Source organism: Eurytemora carolleeae, unplaced genomic scaffold (assembly GCF_000591075.1).
Source record: "Eurytemora carolleeae unplaced genomic scaffold, Eaff_2.0 scaffold152, whole genome shotgun sequence".
Lineage (NCBI taxonomy): Eukaryota > Metazoa > Arthropoda > Copepoda > Calanoida > Temoridae > Eurytemora > Eurytemora carolleeae.
Window position 1 is genome coordinate 24948 of NW_019396057.1, and position 25428 is coordinate 50375.

The window sequence follows — 25428 nt, forward strand, 5'->3', positions numbered from 1 at the left end:
GAACCATCATACATTATTATTTTGTATTTTTTGTCTGAAAATAAATACTATAAATACACATGTATACTTTGCAGGGATGGCTTAAGGCTTCTTAGTGAGTACTTGAGCTTTAATCTCTTGCCAACATTTGGGTTTTCCGTTCGATCTCTACCAATTAATTGCCTTTTTATTTTAAATTTGACATCTGTTTCCAGACCATGTGCGGTTATTTTAAAGAAAACATATAGGATTCTGCTTAATAAAGTTGTTACACTTCAGCTTGTAAAGATCACAGCACACGATCAAATTAGAGCTAAGCTGCCACTTTAAACATATATATTGCAAAACAACATTAAACAAAATAAAGAATTAACATTATTAGCTAGATTCAGAATTTCAGATCCTCATTCCTTTAACCCATTACGGATCAGAAAGTGAGAACTTTTATATTGTTAATCTGGGGATCAAGCATTCCACTAATACAGACCTAAAGCTTAATCTGACTCCGCTTTATATATCCTTGGTAGTAATACCGGCTCTTAATTAGGGGATCAAACATTAATTCTCAAATTTAAAGTGCCACAATAGATATAGAGATAAACGATGTTCCACATAAAAATCCGCCCCTCTGAAGAAGGAACTCTTATTTTGATATTCTCAGAATTAAGCATCTATTCCATTACCTAAGACCTATGGATTAATGTTCAATTTCACTAAGCATATAACGTGTTCTAGATTAACGATACTCCGCAGAAAAGTTCATAAAAAATCTGCAAGCCTACCTTTCGTGAAAAATGCGCAATACTCCAGGCATGGTCGTACTTTGTATCTGGTTCATTGTCAGTGTAAGACCAGCTCACAGATCCTGGATACAAAACATTAGTCCACGAGTAAAAGTTGTTTATTTTACGTCATATCAATATTTTATGAGATTATTTCCCATTTGTTAGGAATGCCTGAGAAAGGGCTTAATTTTTCTTAAAAAGAAGTCTCCATATTTTTTTGGAAGAAAAAAATATTTAGAGAGAAATAATTTTTCGAGTTCATCAAAATAAGACGTAAACCGACCTATTGGGGGTTTCTTCAACGAGTTTGATTTCCCCTGAACAGGTTGTACAGGTCCACCTACTCCCCCTGTACAGCTCGTATTCGCCATTTTCTCTAAATTTACAAACAAGATTTTCGCAAATTTGGTTTCTATATCCAATCAGATCGATTAAGACTAGCAGATATCATAACAATAATAATAGTATTTACAATATTACGACAAAAATATTAAATTGGCAAGAAAATAACTGAAAAATTAATAAGTCCTGACTTCTCGAGATTCCGACGGATGACCAGATCAGAATATTTCAAAATATAGAAATAGACCCAATGTGGGATACAGAATATTCAAAAATGAATTGAGAAGACTTAGAACCAAAGTTTATGAAATTACGTGATTGGTGATATTTTTATTCAAAATTCCAAATGAGCTGAAGATTTCGAGAAAGAAGTTGGTTTTGAGGTTTACGGCGATTTTATGATTTCGTCTGATTTTTTGATGGATTTAGATATCTGCAGGTGTTTATGGTTGATTTCAGCTTGCTTGCTTGATATTTATGAAGTTGATTTCATCTTGCTTGGTTGATATTGATCAAGATATTTTGTTAATTTCAGTATGCATGGTTGATTTCTTGTTGATTTCAGTATGCTTGCTTGATATTAAGATCAGGCGGTATCTGTATACCCCCTAAGCAAATAGATAAACAACTAATGAAAGGTTAAGTGTAAACGCATATATATTTAATGCGAGGGGGGATGGCTGGTTGAATATTTAGAATAATTTTATTGAAGCATTTTCTGATGTAGACTGAGAATTTCCCTATGAATGAAAAATTAGGAATGAAAGATTAGGCCAGGAGTTTCATTATTACTAATTTTTTTTTGCTTAGTTGCCTGGGAGTTTGAAGCCAAGGCTAGCTGCCCAATCCTGAATAAAATACAATTTATAGCTTTAGGCTTATACTACAACCTTTATTCACCTAGGCCTTCAGAGCCCAAAACTTAAAACAGGGTATCGTTATAAAAACCAGTTTTGAAACCTGGGTTTCACGAAAGGGGTTAGGCAGTTTTGTAGATATCAATACTTTTGTTATGAAATATTATTTTATTTAGTTGCTTCGTATTCTTCCTTTTTTCGAATCTCTTAAATTAAAATCTACTTAAATGTTAAAACCCCGAAATGGAAACTCGAGAGTTTGATTCAACGATGCTCTTATATTATACAATTATAAGATTCATAGAGTAATAAAACGAAGAGGTGAAGCATAGCTCAGATGTACACAACCGACCTGTCTATTAATTAATTAATAGACAGGTCGGCTGTGTACATCACGATATGTTTACGTATTTAACGTTGTACACTTGTATATAGAGTGATCGTATTTCTAAGGAGTGGTTTAATGTAGATATTTGAATATTAGTATTGATAATTAGACAATTAATATGGATTGTAAACACAGGATGTATACTGCAGTACATTCAAGTTCTGTTGTTTGTTTATTTCAATACAATGTCTAAATGTTGCATCGTGAAAAAGTGCCAAAACAATTCTTCTTGTAAAAATGTGAGTATTTTCAAAATATCAAAAAATTGTGCATGGCTAGACCTTTTAAGGTTGGGAGACTCAAGAGTATATCCCAGAAGTTGCATTTGCTCAAACCATTTTAAGGAAGGAGATATAAGTCACGGAAAAAGGCCAAGTTTGAAGAAAAATGCAACACCATTGCTCTCAACTTTAGAAGAATAAAAGGAAAAAACTAACATACGTCAAAAAACTATTAAGTTGGTTTTATTTAAACATGCATAAAATAATATTTTGACTCTTTCTTATAATTACTGTGTGTTTATGACAATACCACAATAACGAGACAATATTTAAGACAGAAACTAAATTCAACCTTTAGATTGTTGTTTATGTTTAACCCTATAAAGACTGGGGGTCTGAATCTATGTATAGACTGGGGGGCGTCCCACGCCCCCCCCCATCCCTTAGAAAAAGGCCTTAGCGAATAGGTATAGGGTTTAAACGCATGTCCATACCAAATTTTTCAAGGCCAGCTCATTGAAATGAAATTTGATTACTTTTATAGAGCTAGAGAGGGTCGAAAAAAAATGCTAAAAAAGGTCGAAAAAATGTAAAAAATATTTTTTTGTTTAAAACAAATATCAAAGTGTGACACACGTTTCTACACCCACTTTTCAAGGGCTTTTCAAAACTATAGTTTTCAGATCCGTAGCTTTAGTCATAAAAAAGTTATGGGTTATTTAAGATTTTTTTACATACTCTGGTTTTTTATCGCCCTGCACCCTACCTTAGGCATAAAAAAAAATTACCAAAAAATCCTTTAAATTTCTATTTATGAAAAGTAAAAAAACTAGAGGGGGGAACCAAATGCCCCTTCCCCCCCCCCCCGCCTGTTTAGGTTTAAGAGCTTCAGGTCGTCATCGTTGTTTCATCTTTTGTGGGTAACCCTGCATACACTATCATGTTTATGATAAAGAGTTGAAGAGAAGAAACAATAAAAATGTTTGAAATAAGAATGTTTTAAGTTAAATTCATGCCCTAGAAACTTAACATTTTTGACAGAACTTTTAGCTAAAAAATTGAAAACCTACAAATTTGAAAATTGTCAAATGTTTGAGTCAACATCCTCGAATTCTCTTTAAATAAAGAAAGAAAATCTAAAAATTGGTCAATTCTTTAAAATCCCCCTTTAGAAATACGATCGCTCTATATACAAGTGTACAACGTTAGATACGTAAACATATTGTGATGTACACAACCGACCTGTCTATTAATTAATAGACAGGTCGGTTGTGTACATCTCATCTAAGCTTCACCTCTTCGTTTTATTACTCTATGATAAGATTGATGCAAGGCATACGTAATACGTATAGTAAACTTTAAAGAAATACTTAATGCATTTACAATACTAGCTTGGGATCCCAGCGCTGACAAGGTTACTAAAAGTTACTTCCGCCGTTTACCCGCACTTGATCGATTTTACCGGGAAACTAAATTTTCGCTATTAAAGTCGACCCACTCAACTTAGAATCTTAAAACCAAGCTAAGAACATTTCCGTGGGTCTCACAAGTTCTCCAATCAAAATTTGAGGCAAATCGTTCTAGGGGTTCCTGAGTTAAGATCGAAAAAACAGAGATTACAACATTTTATTCATAGATATACATTTTAATTGACTGGCGGCTAAAATTTGACACGCCAGCCTTTTAAAATTCAGGGCAAGCTGTCTTAAAAATAAATCCTTGCTTATCAAACAAAGGAGTGTCTCTAACAAATAAGACTATAAAAAAAACATAAAAATTATAAATAAATATGTACCTGAGATTCTACAATAACTTGTCCTTGTTCTGAAATAACTTGAAGAGTTGGGGAGAACTTCTCAGGTTGAATTGTTCCAAAATAGTGTTTATAGTCGTCATCCTAGGTAATTAGTTTTTTTTTTCATCTAATCAAGTCAGGGGCGTACTCAGGATAAGACTTTTTCTTTCAATCCCCCCCCCCATGATTACTACACTGAATGTACTCGCATAATTACGCTACTAAATCCCAAGCCCGACTAAGACGTGGACGCTTTTAAGGGTTTGTGTGACTTAAATGGGGGTAATTTCAATTACGTTTTATATTGTATTCAAATATCTGACATTTGAAAATTGTATTGGTTATGTCATTCCAGCTGATTAGTTAGCTAAAATAATTCTCAACCTGTCATAAACATTAAATTTACCTTCGATGAAATTTCTCCATATTTCCTAAACTTAGTATCGAGGATGATTTCAGCTGCGGTGACACACACCTATTTTTAAGAGTCAATAAATTTTATTCCTAAAATCTTATGGATGTGATTTTTTAAATAATAACTCTGAAAACTGTTTAAGTATACCATTTTATAATTATTTATGAATACAATAAACAAATCAAATAAAATATTAGTTCTCGTGAACTGGGACCGGATATGAGAATGAGTTTGATCTAGTTCTAAAGACGGTTCAACTACGTACTTTAAACCGGTGATAATTCAGCGACCTAGCTCAAATTGAATAAAATCGGTCCCTGATACATAAAACATTTGTAGAAAAAAATTAACCTTAAGAGGAAAGTTGTCAGCTATCTTGAGAACAATATCTCCGTTCTCAACATGGATTCTAGACTCATGCGTCACCTTACTCACCTACAATAAAGTCAAGTTCAGAGATGAACATTTTTAAGAATTCCCCCCCCCCCCATACACCTATCGTCCCAACAAATCCACCAATTTTTATTAAAAACCCAGAATTACATACCCCCGAAACATTTGTTGATGCTATGGGGAAAAAAATGGACATCTGGAGGAAAACTAATTTTCAAAAGTGGGGGAATTAATTTTTCTAGAAAATATGGCACCCCTGCATTGTCAGCCAATTTTAATAAACAAGTGTCGATAAAAATGAAAACAATATATATTCAACAATATAAAAGTTTACAAACTAATACTCTTTTCTCTGGATATCGCATTTTATGATTGACAAGGTTTGCCAAAAAACAGGTGCAATACAAGACTTTTAGCATAAGTATAGTTAAGTTATTCAGAGGTGGTTTTCAGAAATGGAGTTTCTTGGTCCCAGTCTAGTGTTTTATGTTTTCTAAAAATGTGGTATGATGACAGTACTGCAAGGCTTGATAGATTTTCGTACATTACTTTGAAACTAACACAGGGTTTGCAGAACTAATGCAGTTTCTTTAGATTAGCTATATATGATTCACTGACAAAGGGTCAAACGACAAAGGGTCAAACGACATTGGGTCAAACGACAAAGGGTCAAAAGCGCGACAAAGGGTAAAACGACATAGGGTCAAAAAATGCGACAAAGGGGAAATTTTTTTAAATTTTCTTTTTTACTAACACTGTACAAATTTGTTTCATGAAAAAATCATTATTGGTTTCTATATTTATAATTAAATGCAATGAATACTTTGTCTACAAAACTATGAAAAAAAGGTTATAAATATACATATAAAAACTACATATTGTACTGCTCTGCATTACTCCAAATGTTTACAGCCATTATTTTCTCCTGCTCAACAGCTCGAACTTTATTCTTCACAAACCTATTTCCATGGGTATGGTCGGGTTTAACGGACTTAATTATCCCAGATTCATCGATAAGAATGGCTCTAGCATCGCATTTTTCAGCAATCTTATCCCGACACCTCGAATAGCTTACTCCCGTATTCTTGTTTACACTTGTCTTCTTGTAATCCCTGTTCATCTACAATGATCCTACCACCTTGTCTTGCAGCAATAAATGTTGCCAACCCGACCATTATGGAAGCCAGAATCAGACTAAAGTCTGGCGGATTTTTGTGATTAAAATTGCGAGTTTCCTATGATTAAAATAAAAAAATATTTTTATCATTTTGACCTTTTGTCGTTTGACCCTTCGTCGCACTTTTGACCCTTTGTCGTTTGACCCTGAGTCGTTTGACCTTTTGTCGGTGAATCCTTTATTTGATGGAGATATATCCTCTTGAGCCGATTTCAAAAGGGTGAACAGACACATCCCTAGGTGTTAGATCTGTGATAAAATGTTTATATTTGTTCATCTTTTGAGTGTTTTTGATATTTGTTTACAATGGGACAGTAAGCTCAAAAATATCCATCTTTTCCATAATTCTAACGATAATTACTAGATCTGGTTTCTCTCCTGTCACAAGGAGGTGAGGGGGGGGGGGGCATCCCACTCAGGCATTTCTGCTTGACCATAGTTCTCTAATGTAGCTTGTTGAAACATTTATTCTGCATAATCTGTGATGGAACAAGCTAATAATCTTTATTTCTTTTGAGCAAAAAAATCTGGAATTGGCAATTTTAGAGGAAGTATTTTAATCGCTGAATTGAGATAAGAAAATACTTTTTTGACAAGAATAAGCTAAAAATCTATAAAAAGTAAACTCTTGCCACTTAAAGTAAAATATCTACCTGAACATCAATATCTCCCTTCTTCACGAATACATTTGTAGATCCGTCAATTCCCAGCATCGTTAAATTTCCCTAAATATTTTGAACTGAATTCAAAACTTGAAAAACAGGAATTCAAATTTCTAATTTTTTGTTTATTGAGCACAGAACATCTAGCTTGCTATAAATAAAGGCTGTTTTTGAAAACAAGTTTAAGGCAAGTGAAATTATTAGTTAGTTCAATAAATACTATGAAAATGTGAAATCTGCAAAATAATCCAGCTAATTAATTAATTGAAGTAATCAAACCTTTTCATAAATAGCAACATAGCTCTCATTATGAATATTCCTGAGGAACAGGTTTCCAGTATTTGTTGAAAACTTGCTCTGGTCTGAGTAGGAGCTGGCAACCCTGGATTTCATTTTAACAATGAATATATTTTTTCAAAATAAAATTTTGTTTTTCTTCAAAGCAATAATATTGGATAAATTTTAACCGACAGAAATAAATGCAAAAAAGAAACGACCTTTTTTTGGATTGTTTTTCAATTTTTTTTCGAATAAAAATATTGCTAAATTTAATAAAAGCAAACTTTCACAGTTACACTTTTGAAATGTTGGAAATTTTATTTAACTTAAAAACCAACGAAAACGATTAAAAACGCTACATGTGAATACATTAAAATGCAAAAAATGTCTCACGTAATTCTGGTAGATTACAACATAGGAAAAGTTAAAACATCAAAGGTTTACATCGTTAGATTTCACTGAAATAGGGATTAGAAAAATAATGTTTTTGTTCATCAGAAATTATTTAAAATAAATTAATATTTCTTAAAAAGTAAAATTTAATTAAACCTGATATCTCCTGAGTCCGTTGATATATCTAGGGTTGGTCCAATAAACCGTTTATCATTTACAACATTTCCATCTCCTGGATAGGGTAAATACCAATGTATTTTAGTACACACTGTCTTAAATTTTATATTTTAGTATATACTGGTTAAAAATATGAATTTAAGTAGATATAAAACACATTTTTCAATTCACAATATCAACCAAATATATTTACTTCAGTAGATATTGGGTAGAAACATGTATTAAAGTAGATATAAAACACATTTTTCAGGTCACAATATCTTACAAAATATACTTTAGATACTGTTTAAAAATATGTATTTTGGTACACCCTACCGAAAATATATTTTAGTACACCCTGCCGAATATATATTTTAGTACACGCTGCCGAATATATATTTTAGTACACCCTGCCGAATATATATTTTAGTACACCCTGCCGAATATATATTTTAGTACACCCTGCCGAATATATATTTTAGTACACCCTGCCGAATTAATCTTTGTGAAGAAACAATCTCAAGAACTGACGAGGGTCAACCCAGATCGAAATATATTTTCAATAAATGTGGAACTAACAACTACTTTTTTACTCTACAGAGGTTTGGTCCATCACCATCACCGAATTTTAAATATAAATATTTTAATACACACTGCTGAATATATATTTTAGTACATCCTGTCGAATATATATTTTACTTCACCCTACTGAATATATATTATGGTACACCCTGCCGAATATATATTTCAGTTCACCCTGTCGCAAATATATGTTAGTACATCCTGTCGAATATATATTTTAGTACACCCTGGTGAAAAATATTTACAACGATACCCTTGAAACCTTTTGTGTTTTTCGAGTACAGAGATATGTGTGCGTAATCTTATCGAAACCTGCTTGTATTTGCAGCAACAAATTCTGGTGTGCGTTGTGTAAACTGTACACTATCAGTCTAAATCAAACACAGTGCACACCGGAATTTCCAACTGAATACAAGCGGGGTTCGATAAGTTTACTCACAGATATCTCTGTACTCAACGAACACAAAAAGCTTTCAAGGGTAACGTTGAAAATCGGGCGTAGTTTTCTTTGAATGTAAAATAAACTTAAGTACACGCATTATATTTTCATCGTCTCAATTTCGAAAATTTTCTTTAACATTATTTTTTTTTCTGGACACTTTCCAGAGTTTTCATGAAAAATGAAATTAAATAATTTCTGGCAGATAATAAGCCTGAAATTATGTTGTTAAATTATAAATAATTCTACCTGTTACAATACTAATACTTCCTTGAATTGCACCTTTACACACAATATCACCACTCTCGCTCTACAAAATGAATAGATTTTACAAAACTTAACATAAGGTGCATTTCCTAGAACACGCGCATCATACGTTTGCATAAACGTGATAAAATCTTAACCCAACGTTTATGTTTAAACGACTGAGACGCAAGGGTAGACTATATAAATATGTGCATAATGTGTGTTTAAACGTGAATTGCACATGTCCAAACTTGTAACTTTCGGTGCTTGCACCTAGAGTTCTTACATAAACTGTACGTGTTCCGAGCAGAACAACGTGTTAAGATTAATTGGATTATGATCCGGCTAGTAATTTCCTCATCTTAAAATAATTCGCGCAACCTAATATTCTTGTCAATACGCATAGTAAAAGTGTGGTCGGGTGCGTTGATTACTGCCACAATTGTAGTAGAAAAACGTGTGGCTATATCCAACCCAGACTTACATTTCATGGATTAATTATGTTGGCTTAGGGCCATGAGATTTTATTCCATAAAAACTACTTTTTTTCTCTTATTCATTAAATTATAACCTGACAAATTAAGTTTGCAGTCTTCACTCTTCTGACTTTTATTTCCCCGGCGTCTGATGTAAGATGACAATAATTAGATTCAACCTAGAATAAAAAATTCAATTTAAAACCTTCTCAATTAAAGATTATTTATAAATTTAAATTGCTTACCATGTCTTTGCAATCTATTCTTGCATCACCAGAAGTTATCACGTTTACATTGTGCACCAAAGGAACCTAATAAAATCATTAATTACAGCAAAAAAAATACCTACAGTAGACTCATTTTAATATTTATGAAACTATTGTGTACTTAATTATTCTTTCTTACTCACTTCATCGTGAATTTCATAATAAACGTGCTATAAAGTAATCATCGTGCTATAAAGTTAAATTAGCTGTACAATGTACATGTGCTATAAAGTTTTGATTGGTTCCCGGATTTTCTCAAAAAAATTTAGGATCTTTCCAAAATAATTGTTTTCAATTAAAATGAAAATAAAATGAAATCAACTTTATTTCTTTATACTTCCGTTTATTTAAAGCTGATTTGATCTAGAGAAATAACCATTGAAATAAGACAAGTACGCAAACGTTTAAAAATATTACCTATAACACAATTATTTCGGCACGACGTGCTGTAAAGTTTTTGTGCTTAAATTTTCTCTATATCTCGAAGGTTATCGCCTTTTTAGATTTTATTTTGTCCCGAGGCTTTAACCTACTCGATAAAGAGAAAATTTCGGTCCCAAAAACTTTTTGACACTGCGAACCAAAATAACAGTTTTATAAACAGTTATTTTTAAATGGTTTAAATCTTGTTTAATATATAATAAATTTAACAGCAAATAATAAAAATAGGGGGTAGAGAAACCAAAGAATATCTGTCAACCCCGGCCCCCTTCCCAGTATAGTATTGCATGTGGACCTTCTTTCTTTGATTAAGGATTGTATTAATAAGCTAGTATGGGAACCATTGCCTGGAAATCTAAACTTCCTCTATAAAAGTCAACCCACTCAATTTGGAATTTGATCAAAACTAGAGGCAAATTGGTTATGGAGAATTCCTGAGTTCTGATCAGATATACAAACAAGAAGAGATAGATGCCAATCAGTTCAGTTCAGGTACATGTTCAATATACATGGCAAAATAGGAACTTCACAAATTAACCCAACCCCCTTTAAAATGCCCTATTATGCATTATCAATAACAAAATCACTCGTTCAAAATCAAAAATGAATTGAACCCACATGAAAGGGCCGGTGACAGGTTCAAATGTATACCTCTACAATACAATTAAGATTTTTTCTCTTCTTCTGATCTTCGATTGAGCCCTTGACGCTGAGCTTGTGCCCCTCCTGTCTCACATCAAAAGTCAAGTTCTCCTTGTCCTCCTTCTTCACTCCGTACACCTAGTACACCTTGTTATAACATCGCCTTATCCCCAGAATGCAGATTTTTCAGTTAAATAAAAATTGGACTTAAATCTTAGCAAAAACTGAGTGCGTAATTTCTGTAATCTGACGTGTTGAGTTAAGCAATAAACAGTAAACACCTAAAATCAAGTTCTCCAAAGCAATTTTAAGAAACGCTCTTTAAAAGTGTACCAGGCATATTTCAGTCTTTAATTCTTAGATATCATCATATAATACATTAATTAAAGCTTACTTTGACTAGGGCTTTGTCCATCTGCATATCCTCCATTGAATTTATTGGACGGACTACTGTATCTATCTCTGAGTTTACCCATAGTACTCCTCCAAAGGATGGAACCTAGACAAAGGCGTTTATAGGACGGAATACTGTCTCTATCTCTGAGTTCACCACCCCTAGTTCTCCTTCAAGGGATGGAAGCTAAACAAAGGAGTTTATAGGACGGACTACCAAACCATATCTATCTCTAAGATCACCCATAGTACTCCTCTAAAGGATGGAACATGTATAATGGAGATCATTGGACGGAGAACAGAATCTCTGAGTTCACCGTTAATACTACTACAGAAGGAATCCAGATATTATGATTTGATAAATACGTTCACTATATTTTATAAAAAAAAAATAAAAAGATCTAATAAGGAACCGTGCATTGAACCCCTAGACCATCATCAGGATGCAGCCCGTTATATGCGAGTCTAACATATTATATTTTTTCATACGACCTAGTTTGTAGCCATGAGGGTCAACTTCTTACCTTGAGTGAATGTTCTTCTAAAAGATGTTTGTCGGAAGCTAAAGCTGTACATCTGCCTAAACTCCGTACTCCAATCCTATAATCATCTAATCAAATAATAGCCAGTAATCATTATTCCGTATCCAGAAAAATGTCAGTTTTACTATTTTTTGTTGATATTTAAGTTGTTTGCGATTTCCATAATTGAATCTAGTAATAATAATATTAAGGAATATTTCTTAGTTGACGGACCACATTTAGGAAATCCCTAAGTCAAAATTAGTTTAGAAACCTCGGACAAGATTAAATAAATTTTAATCATTTACAATCTACATCACAGGGAAGAGAAGTCATTTTTTATTTCCTCTGAAACCAAGGGTTCCCAAGACAAATTTTGTTTACAAAACATCCAGAACATAGCGAGGGAACCTGTGGTCAAGAAAAATTTATAAATTCCCAAAAAAGTAGTTGTACACAAGTTTATCGTCTTTTAAGATAAAAATGCACAATTAAAAAAAAAACTTGTGGTTATTTTACATAATTGTCTGATGGGAATAAACTATATATATGTTGTTCAAAAGGCAGTGAGCAAGTTTATCATCTTTTGAGAGTTAAATGTCCGAATATTTTTACAAAGATGGTTGAATGCACCAACGAATACTAAGACCCATGGAGAGAAAAATATTCCTTTGGACAAATTCCTGTATAGTGCTTAAGCCCCAGGAGTCCAGAGGCCGAATTTAAAGAATTTAAGCCGCGGCTTAAATCCGCCAAAACCCGGTTTAAATTAAGCGCCGGCTTAAATCTTGAAAAATTTGATATAATTTTAAGTGGAACCAACCATATTTAAGCCTCGGCTTAAATTTAAGCCGCCGCTCAAATTCTTTAAATTCGGCCTCTGAACCTGGTATTAAAATAAGGATTACGCAAACTTTGCAAAACAGCAGTAGTTTTAAATGAGGGTAAGTTAGGTAGATGGCGGCAAATTATGAAAACTGTAATTTTAATAGAATAAAAATTTGTTTCATCTTGCTCTAAAGTTTTAACAACAAATTTCTTGTATTCACTGTTACCTAGGATTTTGTGTTGAGAAGGAGTTGTTTTGAACTAAATGTTTTGTAAACCTGCTGACAGCAAAACATCTTAAACTCATTTGAAATCTGAAAAAAGTATTTCTATTTATTGGTTTCTTTAATTACAGGTAAACAGAGTGAATATAAGAATGGATCTCCACCAAGCAATTTTTATGCTGACTCGTGTCTTCAGAATACAATCTTTTAGCCAGAACATGAAGACCTTGTAAACAATCAATAGTCTGAAGACAGAAAGTCCTACAAATCTAGTAGTCGGCAGCATTGCTGGCAAGGTAGTCCTTCTTCCCGACCTCCCCGGCCTTCTTGTTCTGCACATTTTCCAGTTTAGGACATGCCGTAATCCTATGCCCAAGACCACCACAGTAAGAACAACCACCATCTCCTAGAAAAATCAATCAATCATTACTCAGTCAGTCAGTCAATATTTCAATCAGTATACTGACTAACCAATCCGTAAATCAATCAATCACCAACCAATAAATAAAACAAAAAATCAGATTCAAAACACACACACTAACCAATCAACCAATCAATCCATGTTACTATGCCAGATAAGGTTTGGAAGGAAGGTAGGTTCATCTTTTTTCCACGCCACATTAATTAAGAAATTATTAAATTAATCAGTCAACAAAACAAAATCTAACAAACAATGCAAAAATAAAAAGTTAAGTGAATATTATACCCATATATTCATTCATGACGTCAGCCTCTGTCTGTATGGAGGCCAGGAACGGCGGCAACTTCTGTTTAGCTTCAATGAGCAGATGTTTGAGGTCGGAGAGGACAGCCTCGTCCACCTTACTGTTAATCATAGTTGTCGCTATTCCTGTGTTCTTCCCTCTACCTGTTCTTCCAATCCTAGAATTTTAAACATTGATTATTTTTCTAACTTACAGGGACTGTAAGGTGTATCTTAAGTGAACATCCAGGCTAGGATGGCAATGTCCGATTTACAACTGTACCCTTCAAAGTTATCTCTGATCAAGTACGAGTTAGACGTTTTTTTCATTTTTGGTTTCTCTGCACAAGTGACTTGCACAATGCATATTTCTTGCCTGTAAAAAAAAATGAATGGAGAAATTAACAGAAAAAGAAAACATTTTGTGTCAGAAAAACTAAGTTTATTTAACATTCTTTTCAGAATAAGGTTTCATTGCTATATTTGCATGAAGGGTCACTTGAAAATACGCTTACAGTCCCTTCGTCACATTACAATAACGTTGGCGGGGGGTTGTTAAAGAATTGTTGTTACCTGTGGACATAGTTTTCAATATCCTCTGGCATATCATAGTTGATAACATGCTGTATCTCAGGGAAATCTAGACCTTTACTTGCTACATCAGTTGCAACTATACAATCATCAATCTGACAAATGCTTTCTTCATTTAAAGGGATTGTTCCATACATTTTGAAGAACATTGATCAGATCAGAAATTAATTAATTGCAATTGTTATTATTAATAAATCCAAAAATTCTGGTGTTTAAAGCCAGAATGATTCAAAGGATTATTAAAATTACATAAATTTTACATACTTAAAGAAAAAAATTCATGGCAAATATAATCAGATGCGTATTCAGGGAGGGGGGCTATGGGGGCTAAGCCCCCCCTGAACCAGTGAAATCTATTGATTTCAGAGGTTTTCAGGCCCCAATGGATACTGAGCCCCCCTCTGGAAAGAAAAAAAATTAAGCCCCCCCCCGGACAAATTCCTGAATACGCCCCTGAATGTAATAACTAACAAACTGACAATAATTTTTTTTTATAGACGAGGTTGATAATTTCCTAGAATATCTTTCTTGAATGTTTTGAAGAGAGACAGGGATCGTATTCTTTCCTCCATATCCTTTCCACCATGAATAGCAACTGCCTGGCAGCCCTAGATTCAGATTATCAGTAAATCATTTATATTATTAAATTACTTCACTCTTTCATTTAATTCAATCAATCAATTAATTAATCGGTTAATCAATCAATCAACAATTTTTTTATCAATTATGCGGCTCCAAATTCATTTATAAAATCATTAACTAAAAATTTACAAATCGCATATTCACCAGCACTTTTAATTTCATAGATAATAGTCCATTTCTTTATCCACCTTCAAACACCCTTAACCTCTACATTATGAAAAATTCAGAAATGTTTACCTTAAGAAGTAAATATTCATGAATAGTGTCTACATCCTGTTTTCTTTCTGCAAAAATTAAAACAGGAGGAGACGTCTTCTTCAGGCAATCTGAAAACAAAGCAAATTAAATAACCAACCAACCCACCAAACAACAAACGTGCCAGCCAGCCAGCCAGCCAGCCAGCCAACCCAATAGCCAGCCATCCATCCAGCCAGCCAGCCACCCAACCCACCAACCAACCAACCCACCAACCCACCAACCAACCGACCAACCAACCAATCAAGTGATCATAACTTTTCTGCTGTTCTGTTAAATAATTAAAACCAAGTTCAAAGTATATTCCAAGACGCCAAAGAGTGACTTTATTTTTTTAGTTTTCTCAAGGAAGAGCCTATGTTCTAAATGATAATTGAACCTACCTAATATATGCACAATCTTTGCTTCCGGTTGTACGAACTCTACTTCCTGTATAATATTCATGCTGGCTGCACCAGCTCGACCAACATTAACCAGGATAGGCTGGACTAGGGCGGATCTAGAGGGGAACAAATACTTTAATATAAAGGAATTGTTAACTTATCTGAAAAAAAAAACTTTCAGAATCTGAAACACGGCTAAACCAATCAAAAATGTATCCAAGGGCCAACAAAAACGATATTTTCAATAATATAACCGACCCGTGGCGTTTTTCTTGGTAAGTTTTGTGGATTTTATTCTTCAATTCTTAAAAAATATGTGTAAATTTTTAATTAGGTCAAAAATCAAGAAGTGCATTTTTTTATTTCCCTCTTCAGCAGATTTTACTTAATTTTTATTTTTGACCTTTTTTCAATTCATGAATAATAATAAGAATGTAGCAAAAATAGCGCATCAAAAGATTTTTACTTGAAATAAAGAAAATAATTAATTACCTTGCAAAGTTTTGAATCTTCTTTGGCATAGTTGCGGAGAAGAGCAGGGTTTGTCTCTGTGCAGAGAAATATGAAAATATTGTTCTAACGTCATCTTCGAACCCCATATCTATCATTCGGTCCGCCTCATCCAAACATAAATACCTAGACAGCACTAGGATTAAAGGGACTGTAAGGGAAAAATGAAAGGGGGTATAGGCTGAAAGCTAATCACTTTGGCTCTTAATCGCGACCCATGAAAGTTTTATCTGATGTTCCTATGTCGAGAAACTGATTTACAACTTTGTCAAATTTATCCGAAAATTAATATAGATACAATGTTGTATAAAAGTAGTGGGTTTAAAAAGATCAAATTCAGCAAATATGCAACCAATCTGAAAACGATGATATCCCAGTAAAGTGGTCACGTGATACAGGCGGAGACACGTGACCAGTATACTGCTCTGCCATTAGTGATAGTTCTGGTCACGTGATTTAAGTTTGAGATTTTCTAAATTTTACATATATGAACTTTCGTATAATTTTAACACAGTTTTATATCAATTTCTCGAGACAGGAACATTAGATAAAACTTTCATGGGTCGCGATTAAAAGCTAAAGTGATTAGCTTTCAGCCTATACCCCCTTTCATTTTTCCTTTACTGTCCCTTTAAGAATCTTTAGAGAATGAACATTTTTAATTGGAGTTTGGGAAGAAATCATCATCATTTAAGCGCCATTGCAGACCCCTATTGATTCATTGTAGACAACAAATTTTATTGAAGATCTAATTAGGGATGCAATATATAAAAACAAGGGGCCTTCTTCTAAAAAAGAAAAGGAGACAGAATATCTGATGGCTATGATTTCTTCCAGATGCATTTTTACGTTTTTTTGAACAACTTGGCCAAAGTGACTACCGTGTTGTTCCCCACAACAAAAATATTTTTTATTACTAAACATGAATTATATATGACTTCAAGACCTGGTGTGTAGGTAGAATGTTAAAATAACATTAGAAGGATACTCAAAAAAGGATTTTTTTTTTATCTGCACTGTTAAGCTAAATATTTGACATATTCTTATTATTATTAAACGAAACTCCTGGGGATATTCTGGTCCATCTAGGAAGTCACACCCATCAGTACTTCCCCTAACGGTACATGTGCACTGTACACTGTACAACCACGCCTGGGGCAGTCTGTTTAAAAACCGCTTAGGGCATGTTATATTATTGAACCCTGGATGTAAGCACACCGGGTGTTGGAATTTCGGGAACCTGAGTAAACCGACTTCCAAGGTTGACATCCACCAACCCACCCATCCCCTATTGGGACATAGGCCCGGTACAACGGATGGTTTATTTCTTTGTAAAATTCATTCATCCTTCTGCAGGACTTTTCATTAATCCTTCTATAAGAAAGCAATCATCCTTCTACCTGGTTACATTCATCCTACTATATGCACTCATCCGTCCTAGTACAAGAATCCATTTACCCATTGACATATTGCAATTCATTCATCCTTCAACAGGAATTCGTTCATCCTTCAACAGGAATTCGTTCATCCTTCAACAGGAATTTTTTCATCCTTCTACCGGAATTCATTCATCCTTCTGCAGGAATTTTCAAACATCCTTCCATAGGAATGCAATTATCCTTCTACCGGATTTCATTAATCCTAATACATCCACTCATCCGTCCTAGTACAAGAATCCATTTACCCATATACTGGATTGTATTATCCTTACTTAAACAGTTCAGTACATTTAGTCATTCATCCTAATTTCAATTCATTCATCCTTCTACAGGAATTCATTCATCCTTCAGCAGAACTTCATCTATCCTTCTACCGGATATTATCCATCCTTCAACAGGAATTCATCCTTCCTTCTGCATGAATTTATCCATCCTTTTGCATGAATTCATCCATCCTTATATGGAAATTCATTCATCCTTCTACAGGAATTCATCCATCCTTCAGTAGGAATTCAATCATCCTTCTGTAGGAATTCAATCATCCTTCTGTAGGAATTCAATCATCCTTCAACAGGAATTCTTTCATCCTTCAACCGGAATTCATTCATCCTTCTGCAGGAATTTTCATCCATCTTTATATAGAAATGTAATCATCCTTCTAACGGATTTCAACTAACCCATCCTAGTACAAGAATTCATTTCCCTATATACAGGAGTGTATTCACCCTCATACCGAAATTCATCCTTACTTTAACAGTTCAGTACATTAAGTCATTCATCCTAATTCCAATTCATTAAACCTTCTACAGGAATTCATCCATCCTTCTGCAGAACTTCATCCATCCTTCCACAGGACTTCATCTATCCTTCTACCGGATATTATTCATCCTTCAACAGGAATTCATCCTTCCTTCTGCAGGAATTTATCTATCCTTCTGCAGGGATTCATCCATCCTTCTATGGCAATTCATTCATCCTTCTACAGGAATTCATCCTTCCTTCTACAGGAATTTTCATCTATCCTTCTACAAGAGTTCATTCATCCTTCTACAGGATTTTTTACCTGGATTACCACACCCTAGGTAAGGCGCCTTTAAATAGTGGGCCAGGGGTAACTTGTCCAGGCGTAGTATAAGACTACTCACAGACTACCTGTTTGAATTTCTGTATCTGTGAAAAATACTAGTTCATTTCACCAAAAAAAATAGTTTGACTGTCCTTTCCATTTAAATTGGTTTTGTGGCGAGCTTTATAAAGGATAATGAGAAAGTGAAAGACCTTAATTACTAGCTTAACTGTTACCTGCAAACATCCAGAGTGACCATCTTCTTGTTAAGCATGTCCATAAGTCGACCAGGAGTAGCAACCATCATGTGAGCTCCGCTTCTGATCACGTCAGCAGCTTCACTTGTTGGCATCCCTCCGATAGCCAAACATGTTCGTAACTGAACATTTAATTTTCAATTTAAGTATAAAAATGTTTTTAATGTTCTAATACCGAGCTCTTCTCGGTAAAGAGCAGGGAGCTCCATAACTTTGTTGACAAAACAATGTGTGCTACAGTTTCAATATAACTTGATAAAATTGACTTTTACTGGTTTATTCACTTCTTAGAAACTGAAGCACATATTCTGTAACAAAAGTTAAGAGTTTCCGGGGATAAATTCATGAGGCCTTCAACTCCAATTTTCTAATCAACAATGCTGTGCAACCTGAGATGGAATTTAAAAAATTTGAGCGGCGGTTTAAATCCACCAAAACCCGGTTTAAATTTAGCGCCGGCTTAAATCTTGAAAAATTTGATAAAATTTTAAGTGGAACCAACCATATTTAAGCCGCGCCTTAAATTTAAACCGCCGCTTAAATTCTTTAAATTCGGCCACTGGTGGTTTAAAACCTTTCAATACTTAGATATAAGAATGATAAAACTTGAGTATGAGGACTAGGCAGTTAGTTTCTTCATCTCAGTTCTACGATAAAAGCATAGAGAATAGAATATATAGAGAGAGGAATTTACTAGAAAAAAGTGTAAAACGGCCATTTTGTTGTACTGTTTCCATACTGCAGGTGTACTTCATATATTTACGCAATATAACCTTTTGGGCCCTGGAATATAATTTTATAGAAAATCTAAAATTATTGTTAAATGAAAACCAAATTATGAAATAGGCTGGTTTCATAATTGACCAATGATAATTTCACATAGACTCTATGCCTTCCACTTTACAAACGATGATTTAATAAATCAAATGATGTTTTTATTCACCTAATTCATTATATAGTTTATTTAACAGCTTTAAAAATTTCGAAATTGAAATGAATATTGAATAGTCTAGGGAACATACTGTATTAATGTACTCTACTGCATATAATTTGTGAACATTTACATGATTTATACACTTTGAACTCCCTTTCAGGCTGAAAGGGACTGAAAAAGTTCATACCGAGAGATTCTTTTAATTCCTCTCTATATATTCTATTCTCTATGGATACAAGATAAAGAGTTCAAAGCTTTCTCTCTGTGTTACCTGTGGCATACCGTTCTTGGTCAGATCTTTCGTAAACCCCTCTATAATCTCATGAATCTGTTTTGCAAGTTCTCTGCTCGGAACAATGATTAGACCATAAGGTCCCTCGTCCCTAGCAAAGGGTAACCGCGCCTCCTGCTCCAAGCAGAACATAATGATGGGGAGAACGTAGACTAGGGTTTTCCCGCTTCCGGTATAGGCTATACCGATCAGATCCCGTCCAGATAGTACAGTCGGCAAACCCTATAATATATATATTGTTCAAGACAAATAAAAAATATTTTACATTTTAAACATCAGTTTAGGATTTTTCTCTCCTCAGTGCTTTAAAGGGGGGGACATTTTCAGGGGTGAACCATTGTATCCGCCCCTGATCCTGATCCGCAACATTTTTGCTTTCTGGATTCTGATGGAAGCTGCAAAATATGAAACAAAAGACAAAACTTGTTACAAGACATAAAATCGAGCCGGAAAGAATAAGAACAGGATACGGATACAAGATAAGAAGAGGACAAAATAGGACAAATGAGGACAAAAAAAAATAAAAGGACAAAAGAAGATACGAAGGGGCAAGCACCGAACAAAAACATAAAAACAGACAAATAACAGGAGCGTGCGGACACACCAAGAAAAATGATTACCTGCATCTGTATAGGAGTAGGATTCTCTATTTTCCTTTTAGTCAGGGTATCAACCATAACCTTCAAGATATTTTTCAATAACAAAATTATATAAATTGTCAAGTTAATCCGGGAACACTCTCTTAAAAAAAAACAATTCTACCATTTTTAACATTTAAAAATTGAAAACTATTTTCCTTGTTAAGTTTCATATCCTTGAAGGATTTGAGTGGTGGGGGAGGATCAATCCCTAACCAAACAATATTATCAAATATTTTTAGACCCGATTTGAAGAATGTGATTTTTTAATTTATAATTTAATTTGATTTTTTTTGCATTTTTTATATTTATCCTAATATAATTCAAAAAAAAATGAGAAAACTCAACAATGAAAAGTGATTGTTTTTTTCTCAAAAAAATAAAATAGTATGAAAAATGTTAATAAAATTTAAAGTTTGACAATAATTTGTTCCTTCGACATCAATGCCATATTTTTTCCAGACACGGTCATGCCTCGCCTTAGGCATACTCTGAATATACCTGCATAAAGAGACCATGTTTATTGTAGAATTTGAATTTTTTTTGTTCATGAAGTTATTTACAATTTACAATGAGCGCTGCGCTTAAACGATGAAAAACAGTACTTTCAAACCTTTAATTGCAAAAAGGTGGCCCAATAAAATAGTAATATTTGAGATAAAGATAATCTCTAATACTTGTCTTTTAAGAAAAAGGTTGAAAGTTGCCATCGACGATAATCTTTTATCTTTTCTCCGAAACTTACAATATTCTTGTCTTATATTTTTAATTTTTTAGGATTCATTGATTTAAAAATTCACCTTGGAGGTTTCCAGGATGTTTTAATTGGTTCTGTGTACTCTATTCCCATGGCTAACTCAGATACACCCTTCAGAGCTGTACTCTCTCCTACAGACTAAACAACAATACAGATAAGTTCTGTGTACTCTATTCCCATAGCTAACTCAGATACACCCTTCAGAGCTTACTCTCTCCTACAGACTAAACAACAATACAGATAAGTTCTGTGTAATCTATTCCCATAGCTAACTCAGATACACCCTTCAGAGCTGTACTCTCCTACAGACTAAACAACAATACAGATAAGTTCTGTGTACTCTATTCCCATAGATAAATCAGATTCAACCTTTAGAGCTGTACTCTCTCCTACAGACTAAACAACAATACAGATAAGTTCTGTTTACTCTATTCCCATAGATAACTCAGATTCAACCTTTAGAGCTGTACTCTCTCCTACAGACTAAACAATAATACAGATAAGTACTGTGTTCTCTATTCCCAAAGCTAACTCAGATTCAACCTTTAGAGCTGTACTCTCTCCTACAGACTAAACAACAATACAGATAAGTTCTGTGTACTCTATTCCCATAGCTAACTCAGATTCAACCTTTAGAGCTGTACTCTCTCCTACAGACTAAACAACAATACAGATAAGTTCTGTGTACTCTGAAGTTGAAACTGCTATAACTAATTTAACTAACGAACAATATTCATAATATTAAATCTTAAAACATCAAGTTTGTCCCCCAATTTTCCATTCCAAAAAAAATAAAAACACTTGAGGAAAAAAATATAGCCACTAGCCAGGGACCAGAATGCATATAGCGGCACAAAGTTGAACCGCGTAGACTTAGCTGAACCACTTCCTTTGTTCGCCAGTTCAAGCATAAGAGAACTGGTTAACAGGTTTAACAATGTCTCGCTATTGGTTTAATCTGGTCCCAAATATTTTTCTAGAAAAATTGAAAGAATCAAATTATTTTTAATTTTGTTGTAGAAATCTAAAAAACTGAAATGTGACCTGAAGAATCCGATCCTCTTCTCTTCTCATCTTCTCAATATTAGTTTCCTTTCTCTGATCTGCTATCTCCTGGAGCTCCTTATGCTGCTCCAGCAGGGACACGTTTTTGTTCTTCTCCAGGAACTCCTCCTCAGCTCGCCACAGCTCTTTCGTCTCAACCTTCTTGGTCTCAACCTTCGGCTCAACACTGCGGGACAAAAAGAACCTTTCAGTTACGGATTTTTGAGAAGATGGGGGGGGGGGGGTGTAATTGCGCAAATCATTAAAAATGAATGAATTTTTTAATTTAAAAAATAAAACACGAGTAAATGCTATTCCCTCCTAAAAAAAGAACATTACAATTTTTTTTAATAATTCATGAAAAAATATTGTTAATTATCTAGACACAATTTTTTTTATTGTTATTACTATTCTTATTTGAAAACCCAGGACCTAATTTAATTTGGGATCAATTTAAATGATCTTTTTTTTAAAGAGACCCCCCAGACCGCGTCTATAAACGGTAAATCTGATGTAAGTTTAAATTTAAAAAAAGATGTTAAACTGAACAAACAGCAAAAATTGTTCCTTTAAATCAATTTTCAAAAGTTAAAAAATGTCTGGTTCACTAGTTTCCTGACAGAGATTGGTACTTCCTCTTCTTTCTCCTCGTCCTCCTCCGTTGCAGTTCCAGAGCTCGGAGAAAAATTTCTCCCACTCTTCTCTTCTACCTTTAACATGGTCAACTTTATGCATGAGTTCATAGTGTACACTGTATAGTGAGCACAGTTTATTCATTGAAATCTGTATTGTGAACTGGTTTGTACAAACCTAGTGTGAACAGGGTTGTATATATTTTCCTGAAGCAAAATTGGCGCCCCCCAATAAAAAGATAGCCTTTTCATGTCAAATTTTTATTTCCACCCCAGATCTCCAAAAATCTTCCCCCCCCCCCCCCNTAAAGTTTGTGCAATGATTCTATACCTAAAACTGATGTCCACATAACATCAAAACTGGAAACCAGTTTTCTTGACAATTGTTGATAATCATTTATAATTGACAATAATTGACAATTGTTGATAATCATTAATAATTGACAATAATTGACAATTGTTGATAATCATTAATAATAAATGATAAATAAACCTAAATTGATAAAAACCTAGACCACCAGAGTCTTTTTCCCTAATGAGGATTTGTCGTATTTTGTGATAATTTTATTGTTAATAATAATGAGTCTTTATGTAATAAATATCTGATTGTTAAAAAGAAACCTGTCATATACTGTAAAGTTCAAATAGTCTTATTCTCAAAGATTTGTTTCGTCATAATTTTAGTTTCCAAAACCCATCTCGATTTTGTGAATGAAAATAATATTCATTGTATGAATTTAAGATAGACTAACTAAAAATTATTTTTACCTGTACTTGTTGAAGACGACCTAGCTTTACTAATTGCTGCTTTTTACGCTCCCTGAAAATTTATCATTTATTTACTTTTCTGTAAAGAGGATGAACGGTTCTCAACAGACCCAAAAGCAAATCATGGAGTAAGAATTAAAAGGATCGTAAGGGAAAATTCAATTTGACCCTCTATGAAAAGAGGGTAATACCTGATTTACAAAGGTAACCTTGAAATATTGAACTGTTTATCTAGTACTAAGAGCACAGTGTATAAATCTCTCGAATAGCGGGTGAATTGCTGAAACAACCGGCTGACCCTTTTCTTGCGTCCGTCGTGATTATAGAATACTAGCCTAAGAGGGCGCTTCGCGCCCATCTTCTAAATTAATTGTGAACATGTTCTCTTTGTGTACATCGTAAAACAAAACAAAAATAATTCGCGGATTTTCACAAAAAATTTCGTGGATTTTCAAAATTTTAAAAAATTTAATGAAGATCGAATTTTGATGGAGACAAATCTTTGAAATTTTGATCATTCATAAACCTTCCCTGGGGTCCCTAGATGTCCCACAAAAAATTTGGGCCCGATCGGTTCAGCTGTTTTGACGTTTATTGGATACAAACAGACAGACAAACAAAGAAACAAACAGACAGACAAGCCAAATTTATATTTAAATTTTACTTTTCAAAAATTCGAAAGCAATTTATTTTTTGCCACTTCCCACTTCTAGAAAGTGACTAATGATAATATTTAACAGCTTGCAAACTAAGTGTTCTATAATTTCCGTAGATAAATAAGGACATGTCCGGAATTCTTGAGAAGTCGAAGGTTTAACTGATACGGTTGTGAATTGTTGCGTCTCCTGAGCTGGTAAATTCTATTTTGGAGAACGGAGGTTGGAGAAAATGGCGGGATTTTTTAGAATTACAAGTAATATACATTGCCATTAATTATGAACTATAATTATGGAGCGTTGAAGCTTAAATTGCTTCCAAAAAACAGTTTTAAAATTTGCCACGAAAGAAATGTATTTGCGGCTTATGGCCGCCCTTCTTTCCCGGTCATATTTGATTTCTTGTTTAAAGGGAATGAAAAGTACTTACGAGGGGAAAGCCTGGGAATAAATCTCCGAGTAAATGGGCAATTAAATATACTGGACTATTTGTGTTAATTAATAGACTATTTCCCCCCTGAACTACAGTATTGTTGGGACTTCCTAGTTCCTATACTATTGCAACTACTTTTCTTCCTACTTCGAACTTGTATACAAATACGATATTGAAATAAAATAGCGTTAATATATTATATTTATAGTAAAGACTGAACAAACACCCATTTTTGAGACTACAGGACTACCTGACAGGTATATAAGGCTGGTAGTCCTCCTCATCAGTTCCAGATTTAGGACTAGGAGTCCTTCGGTATCTTTTCTTAGGTGGACCTGGCATTTTATCTATAACAAGAAGGGTGTAAAGGTAGGAGATGAGCAGATGCAAATATTATTTACAAAAACTACAAGGGTATATTTTTCCTGAAAAATCATTAACCCTCCCCCCTCTTTAGAAAATCATTTATTCCCCAAAAGTCAGGTATAGGTTTAAAAAGTTTTGAGTATAAAAAAGGATGAAAAAACA

At 33.9% G+C, this 25428-nt stretch overlaps 3 protein-coding genes across 4 annotated transcripts in view; all 3 read right to left on the reverse strand.

Moving 5' to 3' along the window:
• The window catches only part of LOC111707608 (speckle-type POZ protein B), a 19887-nt gene extending 18737 nt beyond the window's left edge, over positions 1 to 1150 (reverse strand). The window contains exons 1-2 of the mRNA XM_023480744.1: positions 1048 to 1150; positions 762 to 844 (exon numbers count right to left, since the gene is read on the reverse strand). Coding sequence (XP_023336512.1) covers positions 762 to 844; positions 1048 to 1135 — 171 coding nt within the window. The 5' untranslated portion in view covers positions 1136 to 1150. The remainder of the gene's footprint in view (positions 1 to 761; positions 845 to 1047) is intronic.
• On the reverse strand, positions 1140 to 12990 carry LOC111707592 (uncharacterized). Of its 2 annotated transcripts, none has more exons than XM_023480734.1 (15): positions 12904 to 12990; positions 11852 to 11927; positions 11329 to 11433; positions 10944 to 11072; positions 9831 to 9896; positions 9681 to 9764; positions 9113 to 9173; positions 7843 to 7918; positions 7294 to 7396; positions 7006 to 7077; positions 5134 to 5217; positions 4774 to 4842; positions 4368 to 4469; positions 1921 to 1954; positions 1140 to 1703 (listed from the first exon to the last, which is right to left on the reverse strand). In XM_023480734.1, the coding sequence occupies exons 1-15, from the start codon at positions 12981 to 12983 to the stop codon at positions 1693 to 1695; spliced, it is 1152 nt and encodes a 383-aa protein (XP_023336502.1). In that variant the 5' UTR covers positions 12984 to 12990; the 3' UTR covers positions 1140 to 1692. The 2 variants fall into 2 exon arrangements, with proteins under 2 accessions (XP_023336502.1, XP_023336495.1); XM_023480727.1 differs by having other exon boundaries at positions 1140 to 1714.
• LOC111707585 (ATP-dependent RNA helicase abstrakt-like) lies at positions 12990 to 25347 on the reverse strand. Its single transcript, XM_023480715.1, has 17 exons — positions 25151 to 25347; positions 23812 to 23863; positions 23027 to 23121; positions 22412 to 22598; positions 21411 to 21505; positions 21044 to 21111; positions 20769 to 20821; positions 20593 to 20652; positions 19952 to 20194; positions 18726 to 18868; positions 15967 to 16110; positions 15475 to 15590; positions 15074 to 15162; positions 14709 to 14802; positions 14177 to 14273; positions 13607 to 13782; positions 12990 to 13306 (listed from the first exon to the last, which is right to left on the reverse strand). The coding sequence occupies exons 1-17, from the start codon at positions 25240 to 25242 to the stop codon at positions 13170 to 13172; spliced, it is 1941 nt and encodes a 646-aa protein (XP_023336483.1). The 5' UTR covers positions 25243 to 25347; the 3' UTR covers positions 12990 to 13169.
• Between the last annotated feature and the right edge of the window lie 81 nt (positions 25348 to 25428).